General features: G+C 38.6%; 1 protein-coding gene across 3 annotated transcripts in view; it reads right to left on the bottom strand.

Annotated features, from left to right (window-relative positions):
• Positions 1-22,264, bottom strand: part of CDIN1 (CDAN1 interacting nuclease 1) — a 255,247-nt gene extending 232,983 nt beyond the window's left edge. The window contains exon 1 of one of the 3 annotated variants that reach the window (XM_006141702.3): positions 21,870-22,264. In XM_006141702.3, the coding sequence (XP_006141764.1) occupies positions 21,870-21,970 (101 nt within the window). In that variant the 5' untranslated portion in view covers positions 21,971-22,264. The remainder of the gene's footprint in view (positions 1-21,869) is intronic. The other 2 variants (XM_006141701.3, XM_027765600.1) reach the window with 2 other exon arrangements.
• Between the last annotated feature and the right edge of the window lie 103 nt (positions 22,265-22,367).

Raw genomic sequence — 22,367 nt, 5'->3', positions numbered from 1 at the left:
TTTCCAGGCTTTAAGTTTTAAGCAAATTTCCTTACCAATTCAAAACTGCTTTCCTTGAAATTACCAGCTGAACTTGCTACTGAAAGTAGATTATTTAAGAAACAGTGTCATCAATAAAATGTTGGGGAGGAAGGAATGGAAGACAACTATAGACACCAGAGATAGTGTGAGAAGACAGTGGGAAAGGGCAGAGAGACAAACAAAGGGGTAAAAAAAATTTCTAGAAACTAGAAATGGAAAATTATTGATGATAACATGCATGATTAAGCTGCTATGCAGTATATTCTGGATAGGAAACCACATTTTGTATGCTATGACGATGCTTAGGCGATGAATGTAAACTAATTAATTTTTAAAAAGTTTCAGGAGGAAAAAAAAGCACACAAAAACTGTTTTTTCTTGAAATTAAAAGCAATGCACATTTGATGACTGCAATAAGCTATACAGCCCCAGCTAGGTGATACTTTCTAGTATGTTCATTCTATTCAATGAGGTTTATGCCTAAAGTCAGACTTGTGTTCATGGATGTATATATATCAGTCCAGCTTGCTACTGGAAATATTTAGATTAAGTTCATTAGCTAATCAATAAAATGGGGGGAAAAGGCATAGAAAGCAACCATGGATACCAGGGACAGTGTGGGAGGAGGATGGGACACGGCAGAGGGTGAGAGATAGGGAATCAAGGATGGCAAAAAAGCGCAAAATATACAGGAAACAAGAAATGGAAAATTTTTGGTTGACAATAATATGTATGTTGGTGTGCTTGATTGAGACAATATACAGTGTATTCTGGATGGGAAATCTCATTTTGTATGTTGTAATGATGTATAGTGAATGAATGTAAATAAATAAATTTTTTTAAATTAAAAAAAAAAGAGCTGGGTTTAGGCAAAATCTTTTCAGTTCGAATGTTTTGAGTTAATCATGAACGCATAAGTACCAATGCAATGAGCATCCTTGAATAAATAATGGTAACAATAACTCCAGCAGTAGCACCCAGCACAGTATCAGGCTGCACTGATCATTTTATATGTGCTCTCTCATTGCAAATTCTTAACAATTCCTATTTATAAATAAGGACATTGAGGCACCACAGCATGAAGAAACTTACTCAGCAGGTAAGTTATGAAGCCGAAATCGATGTATCTATTTCCAAAAATCAAACTGTTTAAATTAATATATAAAACTGCTTAAAAAAAAATGTGAACCACCTCCAAGAGTGCACAATAATAGGATTTTGCCTCATATCAATTTATAATTAACCATAAGCAGGAAGAGCTGAATAAACCACTCTTGATCTAGAACAGGTTATGAAAATATTGACTAACTCACTACCAAAGGGCTGAATTACTCACAGCATCTCCTCACACAGAACCCGATACACTAAAACTCACTACCAAAGGGCTGAATTACTCATGGCATCTCCTCACACAGAACCCGATACACCAGTCTAAAGTGCATGTGTTTTTGCTGGTACTGTTCATTTCATTGACCACTCTGTTTTAGTTGTTTGTTGTCACTCTATTATCACTGACACTTGAGTTACAGAAAAGAAATACATCTAAATACATATTAATGGAGTCTTCATAAAATTGTAGCAGAAAAACTGTAATCAATTTGGTATCTTCACACTGCTTTTTAAAATTATACTTACAGAGATGCTTTATTTAGTTTTGATACTGGAGTAATTGTTGATGGAAAATGTAACACCTAAGCTTGAAGTTTCATTAGAAACAATTTCTGACATAATAAACCTTTGGGTATATTTATATATATTTTTAAGAGAGAGAGAGATTTTTGCTTTAGAGCATGTGCACTCACCAGAGAGTCAGAGAGAGACAGAAATGAGAAATCAACCCCCCGGTGGTGATGGTCAGGCCACAATTCCTTTTCCATTCTCCTCTCAGGATTTTGGGCACACAGGTATACACTCCTCAGGTGAGATTTAAGCCACTGAGTCTGGGACTTGAACCATGGTCGACTACATGGGACTCCAGCAACGTAACCATGACACCATTTGCTGGTCCTCCAAAGGAGCTTTCCCAATTCCTACAGAAATTGAAGAAGCAGTGTAATGCACCTAAGTTTAGCTATTTAATCTATTTTGAAAGGATTAATTTTCTAAAATAAGACATACCTATTGTTTTTTTTTTTAAATTATTTATTTATTTAAATTTAACCAGAGAGGGACAGAGCAGGAGAGAGTAAGAGAGAGAAAGAGAAAGTAAGAAAATAAGCTGCCAGGTTCTGGCCTCGGACAACTACCGGCCATGTGGGAGTAAAACGCCCTTAACCACCATGCCACCTGCCAGCAACCCCATCGGCTCTTTTAAAAATCAAGCCGCATCTTCTTAGTTCAGTTCAGTCAAATGTCCATGATCAAATATACCAGAACACTACAACGTACTAGGTACAGCTAAGGTACAAGACTGGAATTCTAGTTTCCACACAAACTCTATTGGGAAAAACATGAGGGGAAAAAATATTAGAGGAATAAATGAGCTACAGATAATATAGTCTGGGCCCTTTTCAGGAAAAAAGCTATAAAAATCAGAACACATTGGGTTAAGAAACTTCTGTAAAAGAAGTGCTACTGAGCCATAATGTGCAGTGCAAAAGTCTCCACCTCAAGGTGGTATGGGTGGTTATGTGAAGCTTAACAAATGCCCTTGGGGGTGGAGCGCAGGGATTGGTGAAGGAGCAAGCCCAGGCTTGCACCTTGTCAATTTATGTGGCATAAAGATGCCCTCTGTGGACAAATAATTTTTTCAAGAATTATTTTTATTTAACTTTATTTATTATTATTATTATTTTCCAGTTTGATCAGAGAGAGACAGAGAGAAAGAAGGAAAGGGAGAAAGCAAGCCACTAGGTCCAAGATTTGAACTGCTATCAGTCATGTGGAGGTCCAGTGCTTTTAACCACCACATCACCTGCTGGCCCCAACTGTGGACAAATTTTAAGCTATCAATGTGAGGTCACAGTTTGCAAAGTCTGGAAAAGATGCTCACAATCAGCTCTCACAAGCTAGAAAGAGACAGCTCGAGCACCCACTGGCTGTGTGCCAAACTGAGTCCCCAGACTCATTCATTCTGCTTGGCCAGGAATGTTGGCCCACATGGTGTTTTTAAAAATTCAAACAAATTGACAACATTTAAAACTCATGTTTTTTTTTTTTCTTAAAAACATAATATCTGCAACAGCTTTCTAAAGAGATAACTGCAGCACAGGATCCACATTCCTGAATGGCAACGGATGGCTGACATAATGTGGCGGTTGCCCTGTTAGGGCACAGGACTGTGCTTTCACTGTGTCACAGTTCAGTCATATCAGCTTCATTCATTCCCTTGTTGTTGACACTGGCTAGACCCTGGAGGGAGGAGAGTCTGTGATCTGTCACTGAAGAGCAGGAAGAGCATTTCTCAAGATGTGGAAATTTCTTTCTTTTTTTAAAATTTTTTTTTTAATTTAGAATTATTTTTTCATTTTTCTTTCTTTCTTCTTTCCTTTCCTTTCCCTTTCTTTCTTTTTTCTTTCTTTCCTTTCCTTTCCTTTCCTTCCTTTCCTTTCCTTTCCTTCCTTTCCTTTCCTTTCCTTCCTTTCCTTTCCTTTCCTTCCTTTCCTTTCCTTTCCTTCCTTTCCTTTCCTTTCCTTCCTTTCCTTTCCTTTCCTTCCTTTCCTTTCCTTTCCTTCCTTTCCTTTCCTTTCCTTCCTTTCCTTTCCTTTCCTTCCTTTCCTTTCCTTTCCTTCCTTTCCTTTCCTTTCCTTCCTTTCCTTTCCTTTCCTTTCTTTTCTTTTCTTTTCTTTCTTAATTTGACCAGAGAGGGACAGAGTGAGAGAAAGAAAGAAAGCCACCAGGTTGAGACTCAAACTGTGGTCGGCCAGGTGAGAGTCCAACACCTTTAATCATCATGCAACCTGCAGGCCCCCAGATGTGGAAATGTCATCAAATCACTCCTTAAGTTTCAACATCTATAATATTAACAGATTTGACCAGATAACCTCTAACTGCTACCTTGATCCAACATTGATTTGTTCTATAAGACACTAAAGCTCAAATACTAAAAGAGGTGTGCAGGTCCCTCTGGGGCAGTCTTTATAGTTGTAAATACCAGTTATAGTGTGTGTGAAAGAGCAGGGTCTGAGGAAGGACATTTAGAAGAAAAATAGGGAGGCAAAGCATTAATGGCACAAAGAACTGTGGTATTATCTGTTGAAGAAATTTTGCAGTTTTATCAACTGTACTAGAGAGAAATGTTCACCTGTTGAAATATCCATTTTGTAAGCCAAATAATAATGTGATTGAATGTATAAAAGAAAATGAAATTAAAAAAATACAAAAATGTGAATAAAAAAATCAAAATGTTATAATTTTGAGTTACGTGCATTTTTATCTCTATATATATTTTAGTTGGCCTCAGAAAATAAGAAACTAGATCATTTTAACTTTGGCCATTAGGAAATGATGTCTGTGAGTGAGCTATCTATTATATATAGTCTGTAAGAGTCTGTGGGATTTTTTTTAATGTTATACACTGAAGAGTCTCTCATATCCCCAGTCCATTTACTATCTTAGCTAAATGGGGCTTGAAGTATAAGTTAATTTCAAATTTTATTAGCTTTGCCTACCAATATTAAGCAAAAACAAACAGCAGTGTGATGTACTTCAAGCAAAGATGGTATCAGTTTGAGAGACTTGCAGACTGAAAGAAAAAATCGTCCACCTAATTTCCTGTATAATTGTAAGAAGACACATTCAAATCAGATGCTTTAGCTTCCCAGATCTGATCTTCAATGGAGACAACCTACAAGAGCCTTTTTTGTCCCTGAGTCTTAGTCACCATGCTATAAGCTATGGAATCTTAGAAGGCTAGGGTGTGCCGCAGGCATGAATGTCAAACCAGAAAACGTCCCTGCCCTGCATTTCTAGTTATCTTGAAATATTCCTAAATTACACATACCTGGTTCTGACTCTTTAAGAAAGCTCACAAGTACCCACGATGAACTAATTCTTAAACTTGCTGAGTGTCAATCAGGATCTTTTATAGTGCTAGGCAGATCTGAGGAAGAAGCAAGCCAATAAGCTGATATGTGAGCTTAACCAAACACCTGTGTCCCAACAGTTAGTAGATCTTTGCCATCCTATTTAGTGCTAGCTGTGAATTTGGGGAATTTCAAGTCTTAAGTGATAATACGTATAAATATCAAGGCTCTGCTATGCCTCCTAGTATTTCCTAAGAGAGAATAAACATCTGAATTTATATCTCACTCTTTCTTGTTCCTAAAACAAAGGACATGTCTTAATACTAGTAAAAAAAGAAAGAAAAAGAAATATTTTGCATTGGTCATTGAGTACAAGGGAGAAATGACAACTTTCAGTACTGTTTTTTTTTTTGGGGGGGGCATGCATGCACACATACCTGGAATGATTTTCTTTCTTTTTTTGAGAAGAGATTTTTGCTATAGGGTACATGTGTTTGTCAGAGGGAGAGAAAGTAAGAACCCCCCCACCCAGGGGAAATGGCCATACCACAATCTCTTCTCCATTCTCCTCTAGGGATTTTTGGGCACACACACACACACACACACACACGCACACACACGTGCTCACGAGCTTCAAGCTGCTGGGCTCAGGTCTTGAACCATCATTGACCACATGATAGTTCAGTGCCTTAATCATTGTGCCTCTTCTGGCTCCCTGGTGTGATTTTTTCAGGCCGATGTGTCTGGGACTCTTAAATTTGTAGCCAAATTTGTAATCTAGTGCCTTAATCTCCATGCCACTTGCTGACACGCCAAGGCAGCACATATTTTAAGTATCAGTTTTGGACATGACTATTGCTTCCAGGACAATCTCAGGGGAAAAAAACAAAACAAAACAAAACAAAAAAAACAAACAAACAAACAAACAAAAAAACCTTCACAGAACTGCCCCAGTTAGCAGGGGCCAGCATTTGATTAGGAAGAAATCTCATGCTTTTTTATTTGACTGGACAACAGTATCAAAAGATATGAATCTACCCTACTTTGTTCTTCTACTTGAAAACATTTCATTTCAAAATATTTATTCTCATGGTCCTGAAGTTACTACTCTAAGATTGATGGTTTTAAACAATTTTTAGCAACTGATTCACAATGTTTCAAACACGCACAAAATAAGGTCCAAAAAATGTTAACATTTTACTTGGGGGAGGGGAGATTTCAAAGCCTGTACGTATCTCAACCAGCTGCCAGTTATCAGGTCACAGTTTGAGGACCACACTAGGTGGAATCAAAACAAAACCTTCCTTAGCTGTCCTGATACTAGAATAAAAAGAAAAGAAACTGTCACCCCTCTCAGGCCAAGAGAAAGCACCTGAAAGTGTGACAAACCATACTGCTATTCCTTGGCAGGAAGGAATCTTTGAGTTATAATAAATAAATATTAAGTCATAAATATATGCTTCTTGAAATGGTAGAGGTGGAAAGGGGAGAAAAAAAAAAAGGTTAAGCAGGTATCAGCTCCCCAAAGTGTCCAAAATAGGGCTGAATTACTATTGGCATGTATACCCTCTTAAATATACACAAGTTTTTTCTTAAATAATTATTTATTTAATTTTATTTATTATTATTATTTTTTAAATTTACTATAGGCATGTGTGCTCACCAGAGAGAAACAGAGACAGAAGAAGAAAGAGAGTGAGAGAGAGGAACCGGGAAGGAGGTCACCAGATCCAGGACTCGAACCACAGTCAGCCACATGGAAGTCCAGTACCTTAATCACCACACCACCTGCTGGCCCCAGTAAATATACACAAATTTTAATGGTATAGATTGTGCTACTTTGAATTCAAACCATGGCCCAAACAATCCTGGATCCAGTTGTATGCTCTATTTTTCTAAGGAATAAAGAGTTATTGGATCAGTCACATGGCCTAGTGGCTAAAGGAGCTGTATCCCACATGGCATACTCTGGTTTGAGTCTTAGCCCAGTGGCTTGAAAAATATGCTGAGCATGTGTGTGTGTGCATGCCCCAAATCCCAAAAGGGTGGAGAGATGGAGGAGAAGGGATTGCAGTGTGACCTCACCCCACTATGGGGTGCCTTCTGTCTCTTCTACACTCTATCTTTCTCTGGTGAGCACACCCTCTGGCCAAAAAAGAAAAGAAATGGAGAATTGTCACCAGTTAAAAGTTCCAGCTAGTAGCTTTAGTGTGTCCACGGTATCCTAGCTTACAGTATAAGCAATATGATAGCAAAAGAGGAAAGGAGGAAAATATGCTGAATCAAACATTTGAAAATCTCCCCCTTGAATAAAAAGACAGTTTTAGGGCCAGCCCCAGAGCTAGGTGGCTAAGGAAGCAAGATCCCTCGTAGCTGAATGGAGTTTGAATCCCAGCCTGGAGGCTTAAAAATATATGCCAAATGCATGTGTATACCTGCCCAAAAGTCTGATAGGATGGAGAAATGGAGAAGGGATCACAGTGTGACCATGCCCCATTGGTAAGGTGCTAATTTTGTCTCCTTTTTCCTTTCTCTGGCTCTCTGTCATCCTGGTAAGTGCTTGTGCCATCTGGCAAATAAGAAAGAAAGAAAAGAAAAGAAAAGAAAAGAAAAGAAAAGAAAAGAAAAGAAAATATACAAAATAATTATATGCTCTTCTTAGACATGTCTACCTACATTAATGATCAATATAGAAAGATCCCTAGGTATTTATACTGAGTGTATGAATTAACAATTTTTGAAGGTCATGTAAATTAATTGCATTTCTTTGACAAAACCACAAATAGAATTTCTAGTTCAATAAAAGGCTTTTTCTCCCTTCATGAGCTATTTTCACTCATTATTCTGGAACTTAGGTCCACCACAACATTAACAGAACTGTGGAAAATGGGCCACAAATTGAGACCCAACTCTCAGTTTAATTGAAACAAAGCCAATAAGACTAATCTATCAATTAAGTAGAGCAAGCCCTTCAGTATTAGTTATATACTGCAATGCTTTATCATGATTTTTAAAACTCAGTGAAACAAGATTTTTTTTTTTTTTTAAGACAGAGGGATTTTTGCTATAGGACACGTATGCTCGCCAGACAGACAAAGGCAGAAAGTGAGAAATCATCTCCCCAGATGGGGGTGGGAGGGATGGCCACACCACAGTCCCTTCTCCATTCTCCTCTCAGGATCTTGGGCAAATGCACACAGGCGCCAGCATGAATTTTAAGTCACCTGGTCTGGGACTCAAACCACGGTCAACTACGTGGGAGTCCAGCAATATAGCCATTATTCCATTCACTGGTCCCTGTTTCTTCTTTCAATGCTATTAAATATTAGAGTATTTAAGTCAAGGCAAGTGTTTGATATCTAGGTCATATTCAATTGATGATTAAAGCTTATGTGTTTATAGCCCTACAATCCACTGATCCATGTAAACATTTTCATATTTTGCAACAAATCCACAGTCCTTTGTTTTTAAATTAAATTTTATGCTTCTTTTTGTGGAAGAAGCACACACAGGTGGCATGGAGCTTCAGTCAGCCTGCTCTGTTTCTGAGTTACCGCTGTTCCTATCGCCAAGGACCAAGTCAGTCAGGAAGCTGCACCACAGCCATGGCTTTCAAATATCCTGGAAAAACACCCGTGGAGCTAGAGGTGGCCATTCACTGAATTAGAATTACCTGAACCAGCCACAATGTAAAGTTCCTGGAAAAAGTGTGTGCTTACTTAATCAGAGGTGCAAAGGAAAAGGATCTCAAGGTGAAAGGACCAGGTCGGACGCCAAGACTCCGAGAGTCACTACAGGAAAAACACCTTGTGCTGAAGGTTCTAAGATGTGGGATCGTTTCCAGATGAGAATCCACAAGTGACTCATTGATTTGCACAGTCCTTTTGAGATTGTTAAATGGATTACTTCCATCAGTATTGAACCAGGAGTTGAAATTGAAGTCACCATTGCAGATGCCTAAGTCAACTATTTTAATAAATTATCATCTGTCATTAAAAAAAAAAACAAATTCTGAGACCAGCAGTTGGTGTAATGGCTATGTCGCTGGACTCCCATGAAGTCAACCACAGTTCAAGTCCCAGACCCAGTGACTTAAACTCACACTAGGCACATGTGTATGCATGCCCAAGATCCCAAGAGGAAAATGGAGGAGAAGGGATTGCGGCATGGCCATCCCCCCTGGGGGGTGATTTCTACTACTAATCAACTACATGGGAGTCCAGCAATGTAACCATTATACCACCTGGTGGTCTCAAGATCAAAATAATTTTTTATAAAAATAGTAAGACATATGTCTTTCCCCCTATAATGACATTTGCAGATATGGTGCAAAAACAATGCTGGGCAACACTGAGCACAAATCAAGACCAGGGTACTACGACTGTACCAGTGGTCACTATACTGTTCTCCACCATAAACTTGCAGGAAAGAAAGTTTTACATAACGGTCACATTAATTTTAGTATGCCTCAATATTTTTTTTTAAGTTTTTGCCATGGCGTGCATGCACTCACTGGAGAGAAACAGAGAGAGAGGGAAAGTGAGAAATTACCCCCCCAGGGAGATGGCCATGATGCAATCCCTTCTCCTCCATTCTCCTCTCAGGTCTCTGGGCATGCATGCCTCATGCCTTGCATGTTTTTAATTTGCTGGGTCCAGGACGCTAACCTCAGAATTGGCCATATGGGATCCAGCACCCCAGCCACCAGGCAAGCTGCTGACCCTCTCAACCCTTGAATATACATTTTTTTTAACATTCTGTATGATAAAATAGGTAGTAAATGCAAACCACATTTGCTACATATCTAAGAATGATCATTTTTCTCAGGAGAAATGACATATGTGATTATTTGAGAGCTAACCTAGCCACTTTTTCCATGAAGCACCATTTATTTGAATGAATGATGAACAAAGTATGATTATTCAGATTTGAGTATGGCAGACATTTTCTCAAAAATAAACACAAGCCTGTCACTTCAATGAAAACAACTGATAGCATTTGTTGCCAATGATAAAATTTGAGCTTTCAAGAGAAAATTCAAATATTGGAAAGCTCATATCCATCACCACAAGCTTGACAGCTTCAAATTGTACAGACTTCTGATGAGAACAGTGATGATATTAACAAATGTGATTTTTTTGATATTGTATAATGAAAGGTAGCAACATTTGAAAGATATGTATTACTCATAACCACCATTCTGCAAACGAACAATGCATGATAATAAAAATCATGCATGAGGGGGTCAGCCCTAGTCATTTAGTGAGTTGTATTGAACCTGGCCAACTAGTATGTATACTTACCTCCACAGGCTGAAAAACAAACTAGTCATATGTGCATGTGCGGACAAAAATCTCAATATGATGCAGAAATGGAGAAGGAACTGTAGCACAACCACACCCCTTTGGGGGTGTTTCTCTCTCTCTCTCTCTCTCGCTCTCTGACAAATGGATTGCCCTGTGGTGCTTAAAAAAAAAAAAAAAAAAAGTGGGACAGGCAGAGGGCGAAAGGACTGTCGCTAAACTCCCATGTAGTTGACCAAAGTTCAAGTCCCGGACCCGGTGGCTTAAACTCATGTTGGGCACATGTGCATGTGTGTCCAAGATCCCGAGAGGAGAATGGAGAAGGAATTGCTGCATGGCCATCCCCCCTGGGAGGTGATTTCTCGCTTTCTGTCTCTCTGTTTCTCATTGTCTTTCTGGTGAGAGTACACGCCCTATAGCAAAAACCTCTCAAAAAAAACAAAAACAAAAACAAAAACAAAACAAACAAAAAAACAAAAGGAGCATGGCTTCTACCTGAGAGGAGAACCAAGCTGCCACTGCCTCTGTAGCCCCTGGGTAGCTGGGCTGTTGCTGCCTCTCATGTACAACCTCCACAAACATAGCAATGAAAGGAGACTTTTGACAAAGTACAAGAAAGAGATGGCACATGACACATATCTTCCATGGTTCACATAATTTACACTTGAAATGTAAAGAGAAATCAAGCCAGTGAAGATCCAGAGGACATTCCTGCCCATATCTCCTCCAGGGGGAAAAAAAAAAAAAAAGAGAGAAACTCTCCTCTGAAACCAAACCCTAGGAGATTCCAGCATACCCTGCTCACAGAACAATGGCAGGGAACTAATACACATTGGGAAATGCACAAGTATACAGCTTCAAAAAAAACACTGGACCTCCCTCTCCAACCCATGTGAAGCTGGCAAGAGCACTGCACCATCCTGTGAGTCAACCAGCAGGTGAAGTTACATTTATGATCAAGACTTCATAGTCAAGAGATAGCAGAGGTTGCAAAAGAGAACACTCTCATCTCAACAGAGAATGAGGAATTTGGCCACTTAACGCCCTGTCTAGCCAGGAGAGCAGATCTGTGCTATTTCTCTCTTCAGACTCAAATCCCAGGAAATGGCCACTGCCTCCAATGATGCCATAGACAGCACATTTCTGGACCTCTCTGAACTCTAACTGTGGCCAATGGAAAGGGGAGGGACACCTGACAGAGAGGAAGATACCAAAGATTCCCCCCTCAAGTTCAGAGTAGAGAAGGGCACAGGGCACCACCCCCAGACCAGCTCCTGATTCTAGAGAGCACAGTCTAGCCAACTAACTTCTAACAGGATTCTGCGCAAACCTGAGAAGCCTCGTGAATCCCCAGGCACTACAGGTGCAGTCTCTGGTGAGTATCACATAGATGGGTTACCCTCTCGCCTCTCACTGATGACCTTCCAAGGGTGATACCCAGGCATGGAGGCTCATTCTATTTCTGTGTGTCCTACACAGACCACACAGGGCATGTTTTTATCGTATCACAAAAATACTTACCTCTGGCCCTTCCTGGATGACCTTGCCAAGGGCTACATTCATGTTCAGAGGGTCACTTGCTTCTAGAAATTAGAGGGAGGGTACATAAGCCCAGCTTTGATCTGAAAGGCAGATGGTCCTTCATCTCACCTAGAATAACTTACCAGGGCCACATGCAAGTCTAAGTGTTGTTTCCCCTCCCCCCGAATACCTTCCCAGTGTCACATTCGGGTCTCGAGAAAGGCACTGCTCTTGGGTCTTACACGCAGGCCGCTCAGGACCGTAATCTTTTGTTTTGCCTCTTGGCCCTCCTGGACTATCTGAACAGGGCTCCATGTGGGTCTGAAGAGTTGCTTGGCCTCCAGGTCTCAAGCACAGGCTGTAGTGTCCTGGTCTGTTCTGAAAGATACAACTGTCTTCCTTCCCCTCCTGGACCACTTTATCAGGAGCAAACTTAGGACCTACAGCTGCTCTTCTAGCTTTAGAGAATTTACTCCAAAAATTAAGAAGTGAGCACTCCACCAGATGCCTAACAATCAACACAGAGACACAAGAAATATGAAAAACATATCTGCCCCAAAGGAATACAATAACTCCTCACCAACAAAAAATAAAACACAGGTAATCACAGAACTATCATAAAGGGAATTCAGAAGAGTCATAGCAAAATTCACTGAGATGTAAGAAAAAATGGACAATCAATTCCAGGGAATAAGAAAATCATTTCATGACATACTTTATAAAGAGACAGATACCATAAAAAGAATCAAACAGAACGTCTGGAGGTGAAAATATAATTGAAGAAATCAAAATCTTTTTCAAAAGTATTAAGACATGCAGAAGAATCTCTGATATTGAAGAAAGAGCCTCTGATTTAGACCAAGCCACAAACTAAACTAAAATAAAATAAAATAAAAAACAGAAAGAGAGAGAGAAAGAAAGACAAGAAATTTAACATGAGGCAAACATATGGGAAATTTGAGACATCACTAAGCAGTTAAATATCCGCATAAAGGGTATTCCATAAGACAAAGAAACACAGATGAGTAGAGGCATAGAAAATCTCTTTCATGAAACTGAAAACTTCAGAATCTAGAAAGACATACAAACAACCAGATCCAAAGACTACCAAATAAATTCAACATACGCTCTTCTCCAAGGTACATGTCAAATTGGCAAAAGTCAAACACAAAGATGATGCCCTAAAAATGGCAAGGGAAAAAGAGCAAATTACATACAAAGAATACCCAATCAGACTAACCACAGACTGGCTCAAAAGATATAAAGTAGGCAAGGGAGGAATGAGAAGACATATTTAAAATTCTAAAAGAAAAAAATTTCAGCTACAAATACTATACCCAGTGAGATTATCCTTTAAGTGAGAAAGAGAAATAAAATCATTCTGAGATAAACAAAAACTGAAAAAATTCATCAACACTACACCAGTTCTTCAAGAACTACTTAAGGAAATACTATATCAGAAAAATTAAACAGAGACGAACAGAAATAAGAAAACACAAAACAAAAATCTCTCTTAAAAAAAAAGAGAACACAAAACAAGAAGGAAAATGACTGACAAAATGGCAGAGATAAGTCCATGTATATTGACAATAATGATGAATGTTAATGAATTAAAATTCCCAATTAAAAGACACAGATTGACTGAATAAATTAAAAATAGAAGTCGTCTCTATACTGCTTACAAGAAACATACCTCATGGATAAAGACACATACAGATTAAAAGTGAAAGGCAGGAAAAAGTCATTTAAGGCAAATAGAAACCACAAAAAAACTGGACTTGTGATGCTGAATCAGACAACAGACTTCAGGATAAAACTGTAAAGAGACAAAGACACTATATAATAGTAAAGAAATTAATTTACTAAGATGATATAATAATTATAAATATTTAAGCACCAAACACCTAGGCACCAAATACATATAAGATGGCTAGATCTGAAGAGAAAGATAGACTGCAACACACTAGTCATTGGGTATTTAACAATCTACTGTTGCCACTGGACCAGTCAACTAGACAAAAAATAAGGAGACATAGGAGCTAAAGGACACCAAAAACAAATGGACCTGACAGACTTTTATAGAATATTTCACCCAACAACTACAAAACATACATTTTGCTCAGTCTAACACGGAACATTTTCAAAGACTCACCACATAATAGAGCAAAAAACAATCCTTTAAATATTTTAAAGTATAGAAACTATATATATATATATATCATCTTTTCCAATAACATTGAATTAAACTGTAAGTCAACAACAGGAAGAGCCTTTAAAAACACACAAAAACATGGAAACTGAAGAATTAATCCATGAATGACTTCAAAGCTACTGAAAGAATTAGAACTGAAATTTTAAAATTTATTGAAAATGAGGCTGGGAGTTGGTGTGGTGATTGGGATGCTGGAATCCCACATGGTCGACTGTGATTCAAGTCTCAAACCTGGTGGCTTGCTTTCTCATTTTCCCTAGCTCTTTCTCTGATTAAATTAAAAATAATGATAACAAATAAAATTAAATAACTAATTCTTTTTAAAAAATTTATTGAAACCAATGATGATGAACACACAACTCTCTATTATCTTTGGGACACAGTGAAAGCAGTTCTAAGAGGGAAGTTCATAGCAATTAGTCCTCAGAAATAAAAGCACCAAGTGATAGAGAGACAGTGAATAAATAACTTAAAAATGTACATTAAAGAACTGGAAAAGTAACAACAAAAAACCTGCAAGAGTACTAAAAGAACATAATAATATTAAAGCAGAAATAAATGAAATTGAGAATAAAAGAATGATACAAAAAAAGAACAAAACAAAAAGCTGATTTTTTGAGAGGATAAACAAAATTGATAAATCATTAGCTAACCTAACCAAGAATAGCAGAGAAAAGAACCAGAAAGAAAATCAGTAATGAAACAGGCAATATTACAACAGAATGACCAAAATATAAAAGATCATAAGGGAAAGATAGTAATAAGCAACTATATGAAAAAAAAAACTAGAAAACCTATACTAGATAGACAAATACTGGACATACGTAATTTTCCTAGTTTGAACCAAGAAGAAAGAGAAAGCCTGAATAGACCATAAGAAGCAACAAGACTGAATCAGTAATAAATAATCTTCCAACAAGGAAAAACCCAAGTACTGATGGTTTCACTTCTGAATTCTACAAAACTTTTAAAGAATTAACTTCAATTCTCCTCAAATTATTTCCTTTCTTGAAGAATTATTTATTGGGACCAGCAGTTAGTGTAATGGCTATGTCTCTGGACTCCCATGTAGTCGACCACAGTTCGAGTCCCGGACCTGGTGGCTTAAACTCACACTGGGCACGTGTGCATGCATGCCCAAGATCCTAAGAAAAGAATGGAGGAGAAGGGATTGCAGCATGGCCATACCCCCTGGGGGGGGTGATTTCTCGCTTTCTGTCCCTTTCTGTCTTTCTGGTGAGCACACATGCCCTATAGCAAAAACCTCTCTCAAAAAAAAAAAAATTCCATTCCAAAATATTTATTTAACTTTATTTATTTTAAATTTCCTATAGGGCATGTGTGCTAACCAGAGAAAGACAAAGATAAACAGAGAAAGTGAGAAAGCAAGCCACCAGATCTGGGACTCAAACCAGAGTCAGTCATGTAGAAGTCCAGCATCTTAACCACCACACCACCTGGTGGCCTCTCCTCAAACTATTTCTAAAACTCCAAAAAGAAAGAACCCTCTCTAACTCAATCTCCATCATCTGGGCACCAAAGGAAGACAAGCACACAACAAAAAAGTAAAACTATAGATTAACATAACCGGAAAATACAGATTTAAGAATCTTCAAAAAGATACTAGCAATTTGAATCCAACAACATATTAAAAAGATTATACACCATGACCAACTAGGCTTTATCCCAGGGATTCAAGGACGGTTCAACATATGCAAAATAATAAATGTAATACATCACATTAACAGAAGAGAAGATAAAAAAAAACATATTATGGTAAGAATTGATGTAGAAATAGCATCTGATTAAATACAACATTTCTCAATATAATAAAAGCCATATATGACAAGCCCATAGCTAACATCATATAGAATGAGGGAAAGTTGAAAGTTTTCCCACTAAAAACTAGAACACAAGGTTGTCCACTTTCTAGGACCAGCAGAAGGGAAATGGTTTCGTCACTGGACTCCCACATGACCAATCGCGGCTCGAGACCTGGGCCCAGAGGCTTGAACTCATGCCCGGCACATGTGTGTATGTGCCCAAAATCCTGAGGGGAAAATGGAGGAGAAAAGACTGCATTGTAGCCATCTACCCAGAGGGGTAATTTCTCACTTTCTGTCTCTCTGTTTCTCTGGCAAGAGCAATGCCTTATAGAAAAAATCTCTCTAAAATAAAAAAAGAAAAAAAGAAAAAAGATAAGGTTGTCTACTTTCTGCACTCATTTTCAACATATACTCAAAGTTATAGCCAACTTTATCAGAGAAGAGTGATTAATTAGAAAATAAAAATAATAAATTCAAATACAAAACAAGGAAATGAAATTGTACCTATTTGCAGACCACATGGTTATATATATGTAGAAAATCTAAAAGAATCCAGGATAAACTTCACAGAAGTGATAAATGAATTTACTCCAGTTGCTGGATATAAAGTAAATAAACAAAAACCTATAGTTTTTATACACTAACAATAAACAGACTGAGGCAGAATTGAGGAAAGCATCCCTCTTACAATAGTCACAAAAAAATAAAAAACACAGGAATAAACCTAACCAAAGAGAAAAATCTCTACAGGGAAAACTATTTAAAAAAAGGATAAAAGAAACTGGGAACCAGCAGTTAGTGTAATGGCTATGTCGCTGGACTCTCACGTAGTCGACCGCGGTTCGTGTCCCGGACCCGTTGGCTTAAAACTCACGCCGGGCGCGTGTGCGTGCGTGCCCAAGATCCCGAGAGGAGAATGGAGGAGAAGGGATTGCGGCGTGACCATCCCCCCTGGGGGGTGATTTCTCGCTTTCTGTCTCTATGTCTCTCTCTGTCTGTCTGGCAAGCGCATGCGCCCTACAGTGAAAATCTCTAAAAAAAAAAAAGAAACTGAATATAATACCAAAAAAATGGAAAGATGTCCCTTGTTCTTGGATTCAAAGAATAATAGTATTAAAATATCAATATTATTCTGCCTAAATTAATTTATAAATTCAAGGTGATTCTGATCAAATTACTGGTAATATTCTTCACAGAAATAGGAAAAAAAAAAACATAAAATTTGTTTGGAATCACAAAGACTCCATATTACTAAGGCAATACCATAAAAAAAATAATAAAATAAGAGGTATCTCACTACTTGACCTCAAAATATATTTCAAAGCTGTGATAATCAAAACAGCATGGTACTGGCACAAAAACAAACAGCTAGACCAATGAAACAAAATAGAGAATCCAAAAATAAACCCCAAAACATACAGATAACTGATTTTTGACAAAGGGTACAAAATGATCCAGTGGAGAAAAGAAAGTCTTTTCAACAAATGGTGCTGAAAGAACTGGATGTTTGCCTGCAGAAAAATGAAACTGGATTCCTCTATCTCTCACTATTGACAACAATCACTCAAAATGGATAAAAGACCTAAATGTAAAGCCTCAAACTATAAAACTACATGGGGGACATTGAAGGAGGAAATGAGTTCTAAAATAAAACCCCCAAAAAAAGGCAACAATTCCAAAAATATACAAATGGGATTACAATGAGCTAAAATCCTTCCATACAGGAAAAAAAAGATAAACAGAATGAAACGACAACTCACAGAATGGTAGAAAGTATTTGCAAACTGCTTCAGAGAAGGGGTTGACAAGCAGAACATAAAGGGAACTAAAGTAGCTCCCCTGTTTAAAAAAAAAAGTGAATAATCTAGTTAAAAAAATAGGCAAATGAGATAAACAGAAAACTCTCTTGGGAAGACATGAATGGCCAAAAAAAATATGAAAAAATGTTCAGTGTCTATCACAAAGAAAATGCAAATCAAAACCACAATGACATATCATTTACCCCCCCAGTCAGCATGGCTATGATTAAAACAAACAAACAAACTCTAGAATGTAAAGTTCTTTGTTGGAAAGCAAAATAAATTAATTAATTTAATTAAATAATTATTATAAAAAGAAAACAGGCATAAAATGTATTAAAGTGTAAAAAAAGTTATTTCATCAATACTTTTTTTTTGAATTACGGTTATTCATAAAAACATGTTAAGTAAAGGGCTAGTACGTGGCTCCTGTCTTTGTCTCTCTCTGGTCAAATTAAAAAATAATAATACCGAATGGAATTAAATAAATAAATAATTCTTTTTAAAAAGTCTTTATCAAAACATTTTAAGTACTATGTTTACTTTTTTGAATAGTTTATATATATATGTTTTCTTTGAGAGAGAGTTTTGCTATAGAGCATGTGCGCTCACTGGAGAGACAGAGAGATAGAAACGGAAAGTGAGAAACCATCCCCTCAGGGGGATGGTCACACTGCAACCCCTTCTCCTCCATTCTGCTCTCAGAATCTTAGGCATGCACGCATATGCACCTCGCATGAGCTTCAAGCCACCTGGTCCAGGAATTAAACCATAGTCAACTATGTGGCAGTCCAGTGATGTAACCATTATGCCATCTGCTGGTTCCAAGTTAATATTTTTAAATTTCTCAGTTTAAATTTACATTTTGGTAAATATTAACAGATATAATACACATAAACAAAAGTTCCTTGGGGTCTGGATTATAAAGGTATCTGGAGTCCAAACTTATGATATAGTCATTCCCAACCAAGAGTCTAAAATAAGAAAATAAATAGACATGGTGTGTGTGTGTGGGGTGGGGGGAATGTGTGTATAAAAAATTAAATTATATCAAAAAACTTTTAAACCAAACCTTTGATGTCTAACAATAAAGAAATGGGTGGCACATCTCGAATGTGATACTACTGGTTATCTGAAACAAATTGTGAAGAATTTTTAAAGATCAGTAATGTTTATTATTTGTTGAGAGAGGTAAAGCAAGTTCCACAAACTATAAAGAGCTAATTATGCATTGGGGGGAGAAGACTAGAAGGGGGAAAAGTCAAGAATTCAATATATGTGAATACCACTTGCCTAAAAATAATTGTTATGGCATTATTGATAATATTAATACTAATCAAGGCAGATTAGTATATTGTTTGGCCAGTAAACATCTCTGGGATTTTGGGGGTCAGAAGGTGTACTAGCTGGACTCCCACATGGCCTACCACGGTTCAAGTCCCAGACCCGGTGGCTTGAAACTTATACCAGGTGCCTATGTTTGTATGCCCAAAACCCTTAGAGGAAAATGGAAGAGATTATGGCATGGCTATCTAGATGGTGATTTCTCACTTTCTCTCTCTCTGTCTCTCTCTCTGTCTCTCCAGTGAGTGCATGTGCCATAAGGCAAAAAGACTCTCTTAAAAAAAAATCTCTGAGATATTTGACAAGTCACTGAACTACTTAATCTCTTTGAACTACCAGGTTCTTACCTAACCGACTCTCTGGTAAAATAAAACATCAAATATAAAGCTTGTTCAAGACCCTTGCAATGATCATATAAAGTCAAATGGTGGGAGATCAGCAGATGGTGTAATGGTCATATTGCTAGACTCCCATGTAGTTGACCACAGTTCACTTCCCAGGCCTGGCTTAAAACATGCTGGGTGCCTATTGGTGTGTGCCCAAAATCCAGAGAGGAGAACAGAGGAAAAGAGATTACTGTGTGGCTATCTCTCCTGGGGAGTGATTTATCACCTTCTGTCTCTCTGCCTCTCTCTGGCTCTCCTGCAAGCACACATCCCTATAGCAAAAATCTCTCTCTCTCTATCTCAAAAAAAAAAAAAAAAAAATGGCAAACCGGTAGCACAGTAAAAAATGTGAACCCAAATCTAAGATCACATGATTTTTAGAATTTATCAAGGTCTTTATCCTGTCCTTTGCAGATAGGAATTTGGCTTCTCTAAATATAGTTTCCTGTGGAAGGAGAGTACCCTAGGTATTCCCTAAATAGTACCTGAACTATTTATATCATGAATAAGAAAGAAAGGAGTATTTGGGGCCAGCAAGTGGTGTGGTGGTTAAAGGCGCTGTACTCCCACATGGCTGACCACGGTTCAAGTCTCGGACCTGGTGGCTTGCTTTCTCACTTCCTCTCTCTCTTTCTCTCTCTCTCTCTCTGTCTCTCACTGATCAAACTGAAAAATAATAATGATATAATAATAAATAAAGTTAAATAATATAATTCTTAAAAAAAAGAAAAGAGCACTAAAGAATAAGCAAGACAACATGATGCTGCACACCAGGGGAATTATTTTGTAAGTGTTGAGAAGAAAGAATACTGAGGGTGAGGGGGCAGACAATGGTGCAGCAACAAAACATGACAGCCTTTAAGGCAATCCCAAATGTTAAGAGTCCCAGTTCATAACTGGAGACCTCCCTAAGTCTAACTGTGGAGCATATGATTGCTCATTGATCCAGGACTAACTGAAGACTAGGGGATGATGGTGACTTTAAGACCCTATTGAGGATGCTGTTTCTCTCTCTTTTTCTGTCATTCATACATGTTCTTGAAAAAAAAAGTACCTAGTTACTTCTTATAGAGATGACAAGGTCTTTGCTACAGAAAAGAAAGAGAAAAAGAGATTTAAAAAAAGGACATGGAGGAAGAAAAGCAAAACTGCACAGTGGTGATGTATGTGCACAATGAGGGCAGGCTATCAAACTGTATGTACTACCTTAAAACGTCCCAGAAAATGGGACCAGCAGATGGCATAATGGTTATGTTGCTGGACTTCCATGTAGTTGACCACGGTTAGAATCCTGGACCCGGCAGTTTAAACTCATGCCAGGCATGTGTATGTGCGTGCTCAAGATCCCCAGAGGAGAATGGAGGAGAAGGGATTGCGGCGTGACCATCCCCCCAGGGGGTGATTTCTCGCTTTCTGTCTCTCTGTCTCTCTCCGTCTGTCTGGCGAGTACACGCGCCCTATAAGGGGGGTGGGGGGAGACTCTCCAAAAAAAAAAAATTAAATCTGAATAATGTTGGAAATAGACCCCTCTCACTTTATAGATTAGAAAAACCAAGTCCTCAGAAAACTGAGGTTTTAAGACCTCAGACTCATAATCCAATCTGTACTTTATTATTATAGAGATCCAATCTGTATTTTATTATTATAATATTTACTGCTATGAAACAAAATGACACAAGATTAGATTTATTAATAGTTTAAAATTAGAAGGAAAGTAAACATTCTCTGTTTGAAGCATAAATATGATAACCTGGTTGTCCCAAACAGGTTCTCTGTGTGATGTCTGGGTCTCAAGTTTTCACAACTTGAAATGAGAAATCTATATAATTTCGATAGCCCTTTCTTAGAAAGTCAGATAAGACTAAAATCACTGAAAAGAGAACTGTTGGAAGAGAAGGAAGCATGCAATACAGCTGTAATGTGTATCCACATGGGAAGAAACACCCAAATCTGGTGGTTGGAATGGCAAATGACCCAAGAGTAGAACTCCCTAGGCTACCAGTCCGACTGGACTGAGAAACACTTGCAGTCACTTACCTGCATCAACAGTAAGAGCCACAACTCAACAGTATGAGATACCCGTAGGTCTGGGCTCCCTTGTTTCCTATTGGAAATCTACAATCTGTTTTTCCACTTTGGGAGGACCTGCAACCCTTCATTCATTTCTAGTATCTATCAATTAACCACTGGACATTTATGAAGCAACTACTACTAGATACACCCATAACCTGGCACATAACCACGTTTTCTACAAATATCTGTAGACTTCAAATTAATGGCAAGGCCTTGGAGGCTGTATTGCACTCATCCATTAAGAGTTTTGTGTGGGAAAAAAAGGTGAAAGAAGAAACCTTTTGTGCCATACTGGATCTAATACCTGACACCCATGCTCCTCCCCATTCATGTGTGACACGTGGCTCGTACACGCGGGCTGGCCGGCCCAGTCATAATACTGCAGGCAAAGGGTTGTGAGGGGAGAGAGATGGAACTTACCTGGGGAACCTCTGCTTCAGCTTCCTCAGGCTCTGCCTGGTGGGCGGCACAGACACTAGGCACTGGGCAATCTCCTCGTACTGGGCTTTGGTCAGTATCATGTTGGGCCAGGGACTGGGAGGTGACAGGACAAGGAAAAAACACCCTGGAGCTTAAAAGCAGCCTTGATGTCGGGGATTGAGGAGTAAGCACACAGCGGCACAGCCCTGTGTGCTCGTCTTCCTTGGTGCTCCCCTAAACCTCTGAAGTGCACCTAGCCGCACAGGCCAGGCAGGGACACGCCGCGCCCTAGGCTTCAGCCAGCACCTCCGCTGCAGGGGCGGGTTGCAAACCGGATTGCCCTACCTTGGCTTACTGAGCAGCCGCAGTGAGTCCCGCCGAAGGCAACTGTCCGCCATATCAGGTAAGGGCAAGCCAACCAGGAAGTCGCGTTTGCCCGCGGGGAGGGCGCTGAGCGGGTCTGAGCTGGAGGGGATCTCCGTGAGCGCCCACTTGGGA

The sequence above is a fragment of the Tupaia chinensis genome, unplaced genomic scaffold (assembly GCF_000334495.1).
Source record: "Tupaia chinensis unplaced genomic scaffold, TupChi_1.0 Scaffold000062_1, whole genome shotgun sequence".
Taxonomy (NCBI): domain Eukaryota; kingdom Metazoa; phylum Chordata; class Mammalia; order Scandentia; family Tupaiidae; genus Tupaia; species Tupaia belangeri.
Note: the sequence above shows the minus strand (reverse complement) of the source record. Positions and strands in the feature narration are given on the sequence as shown.